The sequence below is a fragment of the Carassius gibelio genome, chromosome A9, assembly GCF_023724105.1.
Source record: "Carassius gibelio isolate Cgi1373 ecotype wild population from Czech Republic chromosome A9, carGib1.2-hapl.c, whole genome shotgun sequence".
In the NCBI taxonomy this organism is placed as follows: Eukaryota; Metazoa; Chordata; class Actinopteri; order Cypriniformes; family Cyprinidae; genus Carassius; species Carassius gibelio.
Genome location: NC_068379.1, coordinates 20659833 through 20677043, shown reverse-complemented (window position 1 = coordinate 20677043; position 17211 = coordinate 20659833). Strand labels below are relative to the sequence as shown.

Genomic DNA, 17211 nt, shown 5'->3' with positions numbered 1-17211 from the left:
AAAATACTAACTTGATTAGAATTATGTTGGCTTTAATAAATAGAAAATTGATTACACTGTTAATGTAAAAATATAAAATATAATTTATTTATTTATTTCGCTTTTCATGATAGTATGCGTAACTGTTACTGTTCATTTGACCAAGAAAATGTGACTGGTGACAAGAAACTTTGGGATTTGAAATCATTAATTAAGTTAACCTGTATCTCGGAGCCTCTAACAAAAATGCACGTACAAAGAAATCTCACAAAATCTACCGTATTATAGCTACATTTTTCAAGCAGAGCTGGGGGTATACTAAACAGTGTTGACGTCTGCCAGCTGTTTTGACTAGTTTTTTGTGCTCTGCGCATGCGCATTGGTGGTGCCGCAGGGAACGCGCCTGCTCGTGAGCGCATTGGAGTCGGATGTGCAGTCAAAGGCCTTCCGGTACTGAGGCTCACACAACAGCAGGAAAATGGCGCAGATCGCCAAAACACATGACGGTAAATTCATATTTCAAAGTTTATTGAAGAATATATCAGATTTTGTCATACATGTCCACATTGGATTTGGGGTATCTGTTCTTTTCTAGTACTAGGAAGAGGAATTAGCGAGAAAATGTAGAATTAGGTCAGTTTGAGGCTGTGAATAGAATATGGCGTCTGTTCTTTGAATCAAACCTAACCGTGGCGCACATGAGAAATATCAACAAATACACCATCCAGTAATTTGTATTGTGATTTGATATGAGTTATTTGTAATATTTATGTGCAGAAATGCGCTTTAGACGATTGGAAGTTAATGTTAAGATACGCTGGTTAAACATATTAAACATATATTAAAACCAAAATGGCGTTGCTAACATGCAGGCAAACACAGACCAAAATGTACCTTTATAAGGTTGTTTATCTTTATTTAAAAAAAATCCAATGGAGTGATATCTGTTTAGAATTATGATTAGTATTCATTGTCTGTTTATTTACCGTGCTTATGTAAACATTTACTTGTGCGGATAATTGTCCTGTTTCTTGCTCCTCTAACAAAATGTTAATTATTATTATTTATACAAGATTAGTATATTACTTTATTGTATTAGTACATCAAGGTGAATTTTATATCAATGCTTGATTGAGTTTAACTGCTGTAAGTATATGTAATATGAGGCATAGATGAATTATTGCTCAACTGTTTATAGGTATTTTGGGATTCTGATCTCTGGTTGTATTTTTTTTATTTCTTAGACATTGAGGCTCAGATCCTGGAAATCCAGGGGATGAAAGCCGCCCTGGTGGAGGGAGCTGAGCAGGGGGTCGGGCTTGATTCCACTGGATATTATGACCAGGAGATCTACGGAGGCAGTGACAGCCGCTTTGCTGGATATGTGACTTCAATTGCTGCCAACGAGCAGGAAGATGTAAGTGATAACACTTTAAATAGTGTTAGATCAGCCTATGTCAGCATGTGTAAGTACTGTGTAGAGTTTCTGAATCCAAATATGTTTATTTCAGGATGATGATGAAGATTCATCCACAAGTCTGCTTGGACCGAAGAAACCAGGATATCATGCACCGGTGGCAATACTCAATTCCATTCCTCAGTCAGATGAGCAGGTAATTAACAGATGTTATTTCTTTGAGTTCCTATAACTTTTTTTTGATTAATCAAGCTTAATTTCTTGGTTTCCCAAATGCATTTGTAGAAGAATCTAAAAGAGAACTGTGATCATTCAATAATTTTTTTTTTTTTTTTTGCCCATTCTGTAGTATGATCCCTTTGCTGAACACAGACCACAGAAGATTTCAGACCGTGAGGACGAGTACAAGAAACGCAGACAAAAGATGATCATCTCCCCAGAGCGGCACGATCCATTTGCTGATGGTAAATTTTACACCACCATTCTCCTCTGTTTATTTTATCTGTCCATGCCGATCAGCATTTACTCTGCCAATGACCAGTTCTGGTCCAGACCAATTTTGTTTGTTGCTTAACCCTTTGAACACCACCCAACAACTTGCTCCCTGGATTCAACTGACCTGTTAGACCAGGGCTCGACAATAAAGACTGCCCCATGGCCCAGGGCCATCATGAAAAAAGCTTGGGACAGTTGACGAATTTGTCGGGCCACTGCTGTGTCGCCATGAAAGGTGTTTCATTTGCATCAAATGATTTGTGATCATTTGGAGGTGTTTTTAAGCCTTTCTAATTAAAAATTCTAAGTGATTTTAAAGCATTCAAGCAAGCTGCAAAAGACAACTCCATTCAGTACTCGCAAACTGTTTTGTGTGTACAGCATGCACAGAGAGCCGCATCTTGTGCTGGAACAGACAAATTCATACAAAATGATGTCAGAATATCGGCGAGTAACTTTGTTAGCATTAACAATTGTGAATCTGTATAGCCCCTTTCACACTGCACGTCGGACCCGCAATATTCCCGTAACATTGCCTGGTCGCCTTCTGTGTGAAAGCAACCACGTCCCGGAATTGATTACCGAATCGAACCCGGGTCGGGGACATAGTAACATTGCGGTAATCGATCCGGAACGAGCGCTGTGTGAACAAAAGCCAGATCTAATTCGGTATCGAAGTGATGACGCGCGTTATCGCGCGACTTTTTTACCGGCTGTTTTGAAGGAAGATCAACATTCGCGACGAAAACATATGTGCAAACTGTAATGAAGCAGAGATCAGTTAGTTCCTCACTTTCCGCGCTGACGCAGAGATCGTTTGCTTGCTTCAGTTAAAGTATAACGTGCCAAGCTTTGTCGACTCGTACATTACACGTCACGCGCTGATGTCACGTGTCGTTACGGGATCTTCAAGGGTTGTGTGTGAAAGCACGCACATATACCGGGTCATCACTGGCAGTGTGAAAGTGCCAAATCTAGCGACCAGGGAACAATTACAGGAACACTTTACCCCTGTATTTGCCGGAATGGCAGTGTGAAAGGGGCTTATTTAATTGATGCAGTGTAGAACAGATTATACTGGTCGACTGGCCATTTGTTTATTTTTCAACCGTTTTCTGTTCTGGACTTGCTCACGAACTGCAGAAGAAAATCCTAAATAATAAATTGGGGGTTTCTACAAATGCATCTCTGTGGGGAACTGCCTCTGTATAATGCATTTAAAGTCCATAAGCACAGTGCTACTTTGTTTATAGCGGTAACCAAGGAAACACTCTATCGCTGCTTTTCCAAAAGTTCCACCTGATGTCACAGATCTGCTGTTTTTCCTTCTTGAACCAGTTCACCGAATCGAACTGAATGAAAGTTTGAAACGGTTCGCATCTCCAATAAGCATTAATCCACAAATGACATAAGCTGTTAACTTTTTTTAATGTGGCTGACACTCCCTCTGAGTTAAAACAAACCATAATCCTGGAGTAATTCATGTACCCAAACAGTATACTGACTGAACTGCTGTGAAGAGAGAACTGAAGATGAACACCGAGCCGAGCCAGATAACGAACGAATGAGTGACTCGATCATTCTCGAGTCAAGAACTGGTTGAATCGGTTGTCGGATCACCAGTAGTGATGGGAAGTTCGGTTCTTTTCCACGAACCGGTTCTTCCGGACAGTTCGATTCAATAAACCGGTTGAAGAAAACGGTTCACCGGTTCTTTTACGATCTACGTAATGACGTCATTGGTAATGATTGCCCTTAATCAAGCTTTCGCTTTACACACGCTCATAACATTAGCACAGATTCAGTTCAGAATCAATCACCAAAAGAACCAGTTCGGTTCAGGTGCTCTGTGTGTCGGTTTGCGTCATGCTGAATCACACATGCGCAGTATCATCTGCTCCTCGGTTCTCGAAATCGGACGCATCCGACAGAAACGGTTCTTGACTCGAGAACAAGTCAGTCTTTTGTTCATTATCTGGCTCGGCTCGGTGTTCATCTTCAGTTCTCTCTTCACAGCAGTTCAGTCAGTGTACTGTTTGAGTACATTAATTACTCCGGGACATTGGTTTGTTTGAACTCAGAGGGAGTGTCAGCCGCATTAAAAAGTTAACAGCTTATGTCATTTGTGGTTAATGCTTACTGGAGAAGCGAACCATTTCAAACGATTCAGTTCGATTCGGTGAACTGGTTCAAGAACATGCAGTTAGATTGAGTGATTTGTTCGCGAACTGGATATTACTACACTGCAGTGTTTTGAACTCTCTCACAACAGATACGGAAGTGAAGACAATGCTGAATAAAGTTGTAGTTTTTGCTATTTTTGGACCAAAATGGGTTTCTGATGCTTCATAGGGTCCGTTAGAATTTTTTGATGTTACATGGACTACTTTGAAGATGTTTTTATTACCTTTCTGGACATGGACAATATACCGTACACACAGTTTTAATGGAGGGACTGAGAGCTCTCGGACTAAATCAAAAATATCTTAAACTGTGTTCCGAAGATGAATGGAGTTCTTACGGCTTTGGAACGATATAAGGGGGAGTCATAAATGACATAATTTTCCTTTTTGGCTGAACTAACCCTTTAAATGAGTCAGGCAGCAAAAGTTTTGGGAGACAGTTGATTGGGTGGTTTAATTTGTCCCATCAGGACATAGGTTGCAGGTAGGTGTGTTGTTCGAAGGGTTAAGTTTTTTTTTTTTTTTTCTCTGGTGTGAAACAGGCAAAATACAATAGTCAGACAGCTCAAACACATACAGTTTTAAGTTAAATAATGCCAGACACTGCAGTGTACTTCATTGGGCAGTTGCTGTCAGTTTTCTTTTCACTTTTCTCTTGTTTCATAATATACTCTGTATATGCCCAGTGGCATGTTGGCTAGACACCCATGATGTGTCAAAGTCAGTAATGTTTCCAAAAACACTAAATAATCTTGAGGCGCCTGTGGACAAACTTGACAATTTACTGTGCTTGCCGATTGTAGTTTGTACAAATCCTAGTGAGGCCAAATTGAACATCCAATAAAATGTTTTCCAGCCATATTAGTATATTTAAACCTTTGGCCTGTGGGTGCTCATACCAATACAAATTAGCAAGGAATTTAGGAACTTCAGAACATGTTACAACAGGCTGCACGCACTCAAACTGCATCAGTCGGGGTCAGATTATGGGAGGCAATTGATTCTGGATCAGGCAAAACATCTTGCATGTAGTCCCAGACAGAGGAAGCTTTACAAAACTGTTGTGTAAATATATTTCTATTTTATTGTCATAAAATAGAGATATATATCTATTGAAGAATCTGTGTACCAAGATTCCACAGGCCCATACTAACTGTCCTTAATTTCTCTCCTACAGCAGTACTGCTATGCCAGTCCTGTCTGCACTCTCTTAAGGGTGCAGCAACTCGTCCTGTGTAGGTTATGGTCAACAAAAAGCAGCGTGTTTATCAGATAAATCAAGACCGTAGTTAGTAGTTTTGCTCTGGTGTGTGGCCAGAGGGTCTTTCAGGGGAATACAAAATGGTGTCATTAAATATTTTTCTTGCTTTTATGAAGTTATATATGGTTTCAAAGCCTCATCAAGGACAAATTGTCTCTTCTCAACTTCATGTCCTCCTTTCTCATTTGAACTTTTCATGCCAATTCATCGTAGATATATTTTTTTAATTAAACCAGATGTACAAGTATGCACGTCTGTGCATTTTAAGTTCTTAACTTGTTTCTGATTTAAATTGAAATATTATATTAGAATTCCCCATCAGTGTTCAGTGTCTCTGGCTGCAACACGTATAGTACAATACATTTTACAATTTTGCATAGTGGTTTTTCCCCTATTTGTTTTTAAATGATTTACAAGAGCAGAACAGGTGGTATGCTATTGTGTGTGTGAGTTCAAACCCTTTTCCAAAGTGTTACTAATGGTAAAGAGAAATTTTCTAGGCTTCTTTTCTGCCGGTTGAAGTCTGACTGCAGAGGGACCCTTGGCACTGAAAGTGTACGTATTCTGGAGAGCACAGCCCAGGACCCTGCATCAGTGATGGCTATATCCTCTGCTTATCTCCTCTTAAAAGCAACTGAAACCTCTTTGTACCTGCCTGTTCTTAATGTATGACTGTATACTAAGAGTGCTTAGCTTTTATTATCTAGGGTTGTTTTGTGTTATGAGAGGATATTAATTTAAACATTTAAGGCCATCTATTCAGGGACAGTTGACTGTAGTGCTTTGTGTGTGAAAACGCTGGTTTTGAGACTTACTTGGATTGACCGTCTCGCATCATGTTGGTGCTCTTTCGCATAGGGGGCAAAACACCGGACCCCAAGATGCAGGTCAGGACATACATGGATGTTATGAAGGAGCAACATCTGTCCAAAGAAGAGGTAGTTAACATAGACTTTTAGTGAAACTGAAATGTTAATAAAAAAAAAAAAGGTAGATTGAGAGATGTTTCTGTTTGACTAAAACATTCAATGTGTTTTCTTCAGAGAGAAATCAGGCTGCAGATGCTAGAGAAAGCAAAATCTGGAGAGCTGAAAGCAGTGAATGGCTCTGCTGCATCTCAGGCTGCTGCGGCCAAACGCAAACGACGCTGGGACCAGACAGCTGACCACACCCCCAGCAACACCACACCCAAAAAAGTGTCCAGTTGGGACCAGGCAGATGGAGGTTCTGATGTGAGTCCGTTTTCTTTAACCGCACCAGGGTTGCACCTAACAATTATTTTAATGTATTATTTCTTCATCTAAATGAAATAAAATGCCATATATATATATATATATATATATATATATATATATATATATATATATATATATATATATAATATATATTTCTCATTAGTGTTGGGCGATATGGCCATTTTTCAGATCATCATATCGTCAGCCCGTGAGATCAACGATACACAATATTATCGTGCATGAGTGGAGCAAGAGAGAGACTCTTTGTTCTTGTCATAGCACAACTACTTGGTGTTTAAAACCACGCAGGTGCACGAGAGAGAGCCTATCTAATCACAGATAATAAAAAAAATGTATATTCTTTCAAACATACTAATAAACTAACGTTAAATTTAAAAATACTGTGTTTAAAACAGCTAGTTCATATATAGTCGGACGCAACTGTCTTATCACGTGTCCTGTGACAAATCTGCCACGTCTGCACACAGAAGTTAGCAGTCTAAATGTCAACGGTGAAAATCGATAGTAGATTTAATTTAAAGTCCAACAGTTTAACACTTATATTGGACATAAACGAACACGTTAAATATAAAGTCTTCAAAACAGGGGAGTTCATATATTTGGAGTAAAGTTGAATTGATGAACTGATGCATCAGTCATACAGCGCTCCGGATGAGCTCTACGCACCACCACAGAAACAAGAATGAGATGCGTTCTAACATAACTGTGGCATTAAACTCAATTAGTGAGGGCTCGTTTAAAATATTGCACATATATAGCCATAGGCCGTTCAGATTACTTGTTAAAGTGCAATGAAATGCCTCATATCTGCAGACGATGTACGCCTGTTTGTAGATGTAGACTTTGTAACGGCCAAAACTGTTTTTTGCACGCATCACATTACATTGCGGAGTGCATGAAAATAATAACAAGACAGCAGAGCGAACTTATCATCCATAGTGGTTCCCACGTAGTCCTTCTACATCATGACCAGTGTGCCTTATAAGTGATCAGTCTTTAAGAGAAGGACTACGTGAGAAACACCAGGGATGAGTTTGCTCTGCCACCTTGTTATTGTCTTTACTTTATTTGTAACGCCAAGAAAGTGTTAATCTCATGTATGAGAAAAGCAAATTGTTGTCATGGATTTAACAAGTTATCAGAGTCAAACTGTTACAACTTCTTCAGGGAAGGGCTCTAATCCTCTTTTGCATGCGCGCTGTGTGTGTGTGTTTGTTTGCGTGTGTGAAATGCTGTGCTGAAGTGAAATAGCTGGGCAGTTTGATAGCCGAATTACAATAGGCTGCCTAATAAAAAAATAAATTAATAGAATGAGCCTAATATCGTCTTGACTATCGACAGAGATATCTGCTTGCGTCGATACACGATGCTATCGTCTATCGGCACAACCCAATTGCTCATTATATATGATATTGATAATCCTGTTCTTCTCTTTACCCAGACTCCAGGACACACACCTTCCAACAGTCGCTGGGATGAGACACCTGGCCGTGCCAAAGGTAGCGAGACCCCGGGAGCCACTCCAAGCACCCGTATGTGGGAGCCCACACCAAGCCACACCCCAGCTGGAGCTGCCACACCGGGTCGAGACACCCCTGGACATGCTACTCCCGGCCATGGAGGGGCCACTTCCAGTGTGCGCAAGAACCGCTGGGATGAGACACCAAAGACAGAGAGAGGTCTTTTATTTTCTGTTCAGCTTGTTGTGCATTTTCTAACAGTAGTTATTTAAAGCCTAGTGATTTAAAACCATTTTATTTTGTGTGTTTTAGAGACACCTGGCCATGGCAGTGGCTGGGCCGAGACTCCACGTACAGATAGAGGAGATGAGTCAGTGGGTGAGACGCCCACCCCAGGTGCAAGCAAAAGGAAGTCAAGATGGGATGAAACACCAGTCAGTCAGATGGGCTCTTCAACTCCTCTGCTCACCCCTGGAAAAACCCCTCTTGGCACACCTGCTATGAATATGGCCACACCCACCCCAGGTACTGGACCGATACTGTTGGTTGTTTTTGTTGTATATAAATGCAGTCTTGATGTTGTAGGTTTTTTTGGTTGGGGATGGTCATTTTGTGGAAGTTGCTGTAAAATTTTTAATGTTTACAGGTCACCTGATGAGCATGACCCCAGAACAGCTGCAGGCCTGGCGTTGGGAACGAGAGATTGATGAGAGGAATCGCCCATTGACTGATGATGAACTTGATGCCATGTTTCCAGAAGGATACAAAGTATGTAACCATATTGATATCTACAGAATACCTTTTTTTCTGTCTGAAAATTAATTTTATATTTTGTTGTTGTTAACTGGTTTTCATCTACCAATTTACCTAGGTACTGCCTCCACCAGCAGGCTATGTGCCCATTCGCACCCCAGCCCGTAAGTTAGCTGCAACCCCCACGCCCATCGGAGGCATGACTGGCTTCCACATGCAAACAGAGGACAGATCTATGAAACAAGTCAACGATCAGCCCTCTGGAAACCTGCCCTTCCTCAAGCCAGATGACATCCAGTACTTTGATAAACTTCTGGTGAGTTCATTGTACACCAGGAATCCTAGGGTTGTGGAAAACCTGGGAATTTTGGGATTCTTTTTAAAAATGTTCGGTAAAACATGTTAACCTGAATGCACTGTAAGTCGCTTTGGATAAAAGCGTCTGCTAAATGCATACATTTTTGTATTTATTTATTAAATGTAAAAATAAATGTAAATCTTTAAAAAATATTATTATAAAATTTTAAATAAGTTATTAATATTCATATTAAAAGTAATTAGTAATAGTACTAAAAAAAAATGCAAAACACTTTTTCTTTTTTTTTATAATTATTCTGAAGAAAATGTGAGTGGTGCATGCTGTGGTTAGGGCTGCACAATTATGACAAATCATAATTGTCGATTATTCCCTTGAAATTGTAATTGCAGTTATTAATTACTAGGTATGCTCCAATTAATTGGCTACCAATCTCTATCCACATTCCTTACTTTTAGGTCAAAATAAACAAGCTGAAAGCACACTAACTGAACTTTTCTATAGTATTAAGCCTCAAATGTCATCTATACATTGGATTGGTTTCTTCTTTAAAAAAAAAATATATCTATGGTAATGTTATCCTAAAACTAAAAATACAGTAATGGAAAAACTTTTAAGATAACCTTTCGAAAGAAAAAAACATCTTAAAGGTGTAGAATTACTTAAGTGGACAATTATTGTAGCTTTGAGCGATTACATAATTGTGGCATTAGAAATTGATTATGCAGCCCTACATATTTGGTTTACTGTACAGTTGTTAGGATGTTTTAAATGGTTGCTTGAGCATGGCTAGTCCGTTACCAAAATGATAGCTAAAGCCTACTGACAGTCAGAGTCAAAAGTGACAACCCAGATGTCACTGTGGTGTTCTGATATAGCTTTATAACATAAGGGTGTTAGATGTGTTCTCAATAGTTGCAATGACGTGTTTAGACCGCTTCCATGGTGACTACTAGCCAGTCTGACTCAAATTTGAGTCCACCCTCATGTCTCTGTTGTTCTGGTATAGAGATATCACTGGATCAATAATATTATATGGTTACTAGGGGGCTCTAAATGGCTAGATTACCAGGGTGATATTTAAAGAAAACTTGCCAGTTTGAGTCCAAAGAGCCCATCCCCATGTATCTACAATTTTAAGGTTCAGAGATATCCATCTTATTATTTTTCAGTGTAACGAAGTCTTTAGGGTGGTTCCTAGGGTGCTGTAACTGGTTGCTAAGGCATGGATAGGAAGTTGGAATATCACCATTTATTGACTGCTTATTAGTGAAATGAGCCTATGAGTGTAGTGCAAAGATCATACGCATAATCACTTATCAAAGTCATAATAGTGTTTTCATTAAGCCCAATGATTTGATACCTCATTCATGGACCTGTGACATGCTGCAGGAAATTTGTATGGAAAGAAAAAAGTATGCAAGATAATTATAGTGATGCTTTACAAGCACTACTAAACCAGTGTTCCTGTAGCTCAATTGGTAGAGCATTGTGCTATCAAGTGTAGGGTTGGGGGTTCGATTCCACGAGATCACATGATAGGTAAAAAATTGATAGCACTGTAAGTCGCTTTGGATAAAAGCATCTGTTAAATGCATAAATGTAAATGTAAATATTATTAGTAATAACAGCATTAGTAGCATTATCAAAACGTAGTCAATAAAAAAATCATAACATCATTATTATATAAATCATTACAAAAAATATATATTTTTGACCGATCATCCGATCTCTGCTTCAGGTTGAAGTTGACGAGTCCACCCTCAGTCCAGAAGAACAGAAGGAACGCAAGATCATGAAGCTGCTCCTGAAGATCAAGAATGGAACGCCTCCCATGAGAAAGGTAATTATCCTCTCTCACACTTGATGGACTGTAACACGCATAATCATAAAACAAGGATCTCTAACTAGCTCTCTCCTTTCAGGCTGCTCTTCGTCAAATCACTGATAAAGCCCGAGAGTTTGGTGCAGGACCCCTTTTTAACCAGATCCTGCCATTGCTGATGTCTCCAACACTGGAGGACCAGGAGCGTCATCTCTTGGTCAAAGTCATTGATCGTATCCTGTACAAACTTGATGACTTGGTTCGACCATATGTACACAAGGTAAGTTCATAAGCATTCATTTTAATAGTTGGGTGGAGAAATATATTACCTTTCATGTGTCTTTTCTAACATTCCTGTCTGTTTGTTCTTGAAGATTCTTGTGGTGATTGAGCCCTTGCTGATTGATGAAGATTACTATGCTAGAGTAGAGGGTAGAGAGATCATCTCCAACTTGGCAAAGGTAAGATGGTTGACCGTAAATGGTTAATATCATCTTTGGTTGATAACAGCATCCCAACAGTAGTCGAATTAATTTAGAAATTGTAAAGGCCTTTAATTGAATCTGCATTTCTTCTTTCACAGGCTGCTGGTCTGGCCACTATGATCTCCACTATGAGGCCTGACATTGACAACATGGACGAGTATGTGAGAAACACGACCGCTCGTGCTTTCGCCGTCGTGGCGTCTGCTCTGGGCATTCCATCTCTCCTGCCTTTCCTCAAGGCTGTTTGCAAGAGCAAGAAATCCTGGCAGGCTCGTCACACGGGTATCAAGATCGTACAGCAGATCGCTATTCTCATGGGCTGTGCTATCCTGCCCCATCTCCGCAGCTTGGTGGAGATTATAGAGCATGGTTAGTATGGTGTTTTGGTCTTAATCTTTCTAAATGTGGGTGTACCAAAAGTCTTTTATATTGTCTTCTGTATGGGCCAGTCTCGAGCTGTTCATTTTTTTTTCTCAGGTCTCGTGGATGAGCAGCAGAAAGTGCGAACCATCAGCGCTCTGGCTATCGCTGCCCTGGCTGAAGCTGCTACACCATACGGTATTGAGTCTTTTGATTCTGTGCTGAAACCTCTTTGGAAAGGTATCAGGCAACACAGAGGCAAGGTGAGCATGTGTTTGTTCAACAAAAAATTTGACCTCATTTGTAATATTTGCTTTCAAATTTACATTTTGGGCTGCAACCCAAAGATTCTTAGTAACTACGCTTTTAACAGTATTTTCTGTGTCGTCTTAGGGTCTTGCTGCCTTTTTGAAAGCCATTGGATATTTGATTCCTCTTATGGATGCTGAATATGCCAACTATTACACCAGAGAAGTGATGCTTATCCTCATTCGAGAGTTCCAGTCTCCCGACGAGGAGATGAAGAAGATTGTCCTCAAGGTGGGTTTGGAAAGCTATTCAGAAGCATGAAAAGTTTAATCCAGTGGTTTTCAACCTGTGGTCCGCGGCCCACAGGTGGGCCGCCAATTATTTTCTGTTCATTTCCAGTCCATTCTAGGGTGTGCGATTAAAAGAAAACGTCCTAAAATCACGATTTGAGCGTGCGCGATTTCTAAATCGATTTATACCACAATTTTCCGCGGCCCTGACCTCCCGTATCCGATCCCATCAGAATGCATTGCGCCTAGCGCGAGAACAGAGACTGGGCATATGCCTAACTCCAGGTTCACACACTGTCTGTGATGCGCCTTTTTTCTGAGCCAATGTTGACGGATCAGAGCATTCTCACTGCGGTAAAAGGCTAGAAATAAAAACGTGCGATAATTCATGTCTAACACATGAGCATAGAGTGAATTTGTTAGTGAACAGGATGCAGTTTAAGTGAGAGGAGACACGTTTTAAGTGTGCACACTCTCTCCTCGCAAAGCAGCGTGTATCTGAGCAAGCACGACTGGTTTTGTGACAGAGCAAAGGAAATCTGCTGCGAACAGAGAGATTCTGTTCTGCGAACAGAGAGATTATTTTAATGTGCTTTCGCGTTATATTTATGCGCTCTCACTGCTGACCGCATACACTGCAAACACCTGAGGCACCGCTACAATTAATGAGCTCTATGAACAATGCATGGCAAAAAAGAAAAAAAAGTCTATACATTTTTTTACATCTTCACTATAGTGATAATTTTGACTTATGTCTGTTCTAGAGATGACTTTTTGATAAAGCTCTGATTGGTTTTCTTTTGGAAATATGTTTCAAATTAATCCTGAATGCATTTATGACTGTAAAAGCATATCGATGTGTGTCACAATTGCAAAATTGATAAAAAAAAATCGCGATAGTTTTTTTTTTTTTTTTTGTCCATATCGCACAGCCCTAGTTTATTCAATAAATACAGTTTAAAATCTAGCTTCGGAGTACTAAGTTATTAACCCAACAATAGCGGGGTCAGTTAATTTTTTTGAAGTGGGCCGCGCAAACATATGTGTTTGGTTGTGTGGGCCGCGAGTTGAAAAAGGTTGGGAACCACTGGTTTAATCTTTCTAAAACATTTTGGGCTAAACGTTTTTTCTTGCACATTTCAGGTGGTGAAGCAGTGCTGTGGCACAGATGGTGTGGAAGCGAATTACATTAAAACAGAGATTTTGCCCCCCTTCTTTAAACATTTCTGGCAGCACCGAATGGCATTGGATAGGCGCAACTACAGACAGGTTTGTGAGATCATCACGTAATTCGAAATAACGTTAACCATTAACAACACGCATTTAACCTCGATTGTCTTTTTACTTGTTTAACAGTTAGTGGACACTACAGTGGAGCTGGCTAATAAGGTGGGGGCAGCTGAGATTATTTCCCGTATCGTGGATGACCTGAAGGATGAAGCTGAACAGTACAGAAAAATGGTCATGGAGACCATTGAGAAAATCATGGGCAACCTTGGTGCAGCTGACATTGATCACAAACTGGAGGAGCAGCTTATTGACGGTATCCTGTACGCCTTCCAGGAACAGACCACTGAGGTGAGTTACAGACTTTGCTGCATCTAAGATATCCTGTTCTGTTTTGTTATGATCTTACATCATAAATCTCCCCTGTTATCTCCAGGACTCTGTGATGCTAAACGGCTTCGGTACGGTGGTAAATGCACTGGGCAAGAGAGTTAAACCGTACTTGCCTCAGATCTGCGGTACAGTGCTGTGGCGTCTGAACAATAAATCCGCCAAAGTCCGTCAACAGGCTGCTGACCTGATTTCTCGTACAGCGGTGGTCATGAAGACATGCCAAGAGGTGAGGATTGCCATATGTACATTTCTGGACTGGACATTACTGGATTGGTTAAACGATACTGTATACTAATATCTTGCTCTGGAATTTTCCTTGTAGGAAAAGCTCATGGGCCATCTGGGTGTAGTTTTATATGAGTATCTGGGAGAAGAATACCCCGAAGTGCTCGGTAGCATTCTTGGAGCCCTTAAAGCTATTGTCAATGTTATTGGTGAGTGCTGGTCAAAGTGCTACATTACTGGTCTAACCCTAAGTATTAAACTTTGTGCAGAACATTTCCCCATGACCACAAATTACCCGAACTCAATTACAGAATCTTTATTTTGTACATTTTATTTTTGCAAACATCGTCTATTCTAATTTTAAAATAATTTCAGTGCATTGCATAAATTTGAGTTTTTCCTCCTGCTTTCCTTTTTTGTATGAATAAGTGTGTAAATATCGCTTTGGCAGGTATGCACAAGATGACGCCGCCTATCAAGGACTTGCTTCCACGTTTGACTCCCATCTTGAAGAACAGACATGAGAAGGTGCAAGAGAACTGCATTGATCTAGTGGGCAGAATCGCTGACAGGTCAGTCCTACAGTTCCCTGCAGAATGTGAGCTCTTAACATTTGAAATATTTTAATAATGCCTCCCTGAACACATCATCTTGTCCTTTGCAGGGGTGCAGAGTATGTGTCTGCCAGGGAATGGATGCGCATCTGTTTTGAATTGTTGGAGTTGTTGAAAGCCCACAAGAAGGCCATCCGCAGAGCTACTGTCAATACCTTCGGTTACATTGCCAAGGCCATTGGGTAAAACACAAATTCCTTCTCAGTAACACCGAATCTGTCATTAGAGGTTTAAAAATGTTGATTTTGAACTTGTTCCGTTCTTAATTCTCTAGTCCTCACGATGTGCTGGCAACGTTGCTCAACAATCTGAAGGTGCAGGAGCGTCAGAACCGTGTGTGCACAACGGTAGCCATCGCTATCGTGGCTGAGACGTGTTCGCCTTTCACTGTGCTTCCTGCGTTGATGAACGAGTACCGTGTTCCCGAGCTAAATGTTCAGAACGGTGTCCTAAAGTCTCTGTCCTTTCTGTTCGAGTACATTGGTGAAATGGGCAAAGATTATATCTACGCTGTCACTCCTTTGTTGGAGGATGCTCTGATGGACCGGTAAGCTGGGAAAATAATTACTGCTTTTCACGAGAGCTGCCGCTTAAAACATGCAGATTGTTTTCAGTAGTCTTCTAAGACTTTCTGTATTTGTGCTCCATCGCAGGGATCTTGTACACAGGCAGACAGCCAGTGCTGTGGTGCAGCATATGTCTCTGGGAGTTTATGGCTTTGGCTGTGAAGATTCTCTCAATCATTTGCTCAACTATGTTTGGCCAAATGTCTTCGAAACGTCTCCTCATGTTATCCAAGCCGTCATGGGGGCCCTCGAGGGTCTGCGGGTGGCAATTGGACCCTGCCGCATGCTGCAGTATTGCTTGCAGGTACATTTCCATTCAAACATGGAATCAGTACACTTTTTTTTACACTTTTTTTTTTTTTGTGATTTTTATCATTGACTTATCTAATGGCAAAATGTGTATTCTACCTCAATAGGGTTTGTTCCATCCTGCACGCAAAGTGCGTGATGTGTACTGGAAGATCTACAACTCCATCTATATTGGCTCCCAGGATGCACTGATCGCACATTATCCTCTTGTCTACAATGATGAGAAGAACTCATACGTTCGCTATGAGCTGGAGTACTTCCTGTGAATATAATTACCCTTACATGTGCACTCTCTTCTCCTGTATCTGTGTCTAATTCATGATTTATAGGTCTTTTTTATGTTCTCTGGTAGATTACAAGAAGTACCACAAATTATGTGGTCTAAAATTCATTTCTTATGAAAGAACAGAAAAATATCCAAAAAAAGAATGTCAAATGTGACACCTTTAGGTCTTTGGATTAGATTTTTTTGTTGTTTTTATGGAGTGGCACCATACACAGTGACCGTAAATATCGTAGCAGAGTTTCTGAGGAATGTGATTTATCTTCAGTAAGTCTTTTAACTTGAGACTTGTGTCTTGGTCTGTCAAGCTCGCTCTTGCTCAGTCACACATCTGTTCTTATTATAATGTTGCTTAGTTTGGCTGAATAAAAGTTTTGTGTATTAAAGGACCGTGATCTCCTCTGTCATTTGTTTAGCACAATTAAAGAAGTCTTGATTTTTATTCCATCTACACTTTCTGTAGTAATTTCCTCTCAAGACTGAACAAACTCAAGTTTCAAACAAAGTTGTTCGTGGAAAGTCGGTTCTAATATTTTAATTGAAAAAACAAAAACAGTTGTGCTGCAGTGTGAACTAAGACCTTTGCACAGGGAATATTTCTTGCTTTAACCTGTAGTTAAATGCTTAGGCATTGGTTTTTATCTCTCTCTGTCTGTTTAATTTCCTTGTGAAAGGGTATATCTGGATTTAGATGCATTCATTATATGAGATTTAGTTTGCTTATTTCCCACATTCTGCTCAGACAACACAGCAGATGTAAGATTGTCATTTGTGGTTTTGTACGAACATGAGGGTGCTGGAGTTTCTCAGACTAAAGCAATGCGAGGACATACTTTAGAACATTTCAGACACAATTTTTACACATTTTTACATTCACCCTTTCTGATAACATCTGCTGTTTTCCATGAAATTGAAAACAGCGCGGTGCTTTATTGTGGACCGCACTGAATGCTTGGGCTAATCTTGACTGAAAATGTTCTCTTTAACATTTCATTTGTCAGTGTCGTGTTCTATATTCTTTCTTTTAACTTCGTAAGCTACAAACAGAATAACTGTCGACATTATTATAATGAATGCATTTTATTGTAAATGTACAGTATTGTTCAAAATAATAGCAGTACAATGTGACTAACCAGAATAATCAAGGTTTTTAGTATATTTTTTATTGCTACGTGGCAAACAAGTTACCAGTAGGTTCAGTAGATTGTCAGAAAACAAACAAGACCCAGCATTCATGATATGCACGCTCTTAAGGCTGTGCAATT

At 40.0% G+C, this 17211-nt stretch overlaps 1 protein-coding gene across 2 annotated transcripts; it reads left to right on the top strand.

Moving 5' to 3' along the window:
• Nucleotides 1–328: 328 nt before the first annotated feature.
• LOC128019919 (splicing factor 3B subunit 1-like) lies at nt 329–16336 on the top strand. Of its 2 annotated transcripts, XM_052606277.1 has the most exons (25): nt 329–485; nt 1224–1396; nt 1491–1592; nt 1746–1860; nt 6194–6273; nt 6379–6567; nt 8033–8270; nt 8364–8576; nt 8698–8819; nt 8923–9120; nt 10862–10963; nt 11046–11225; nt 11320–11406; nt 11529–11799; nt 11908–12053; nt 12184–12330; nt 13473–13598; nt 13686–13907; nt 13993–14175; nt 14272–14383; nt 14626–14746; nt 14839–14970; nt 15063–15335; nt 15442–15658; nt 15771–16336. In XM_052606277.1, exons 1-25 carry the CDS (start codon nt 458–460, stop codon nt 15927–15929), a joined length of 3936 nt encoding a protein of 1311 aa, XP_052462237.1. In that variant the 5' UTR covers nt 329–457; the 3' UTR covers nt 15930–16336. The 2 variants fall into 2 exon arrangements, with proteins under 2 accessions (XP_052462237.1, XP_052462238.1); XM_052606278.1 differs by lacking the exons at nt 329–485; nt 1224–1396; nt 1491–1592; nt 1746–1860 and adding an exon at nt 4017–5890.
• Nucleotides 16337–17211: the final 875 nt, after the last annotated feature.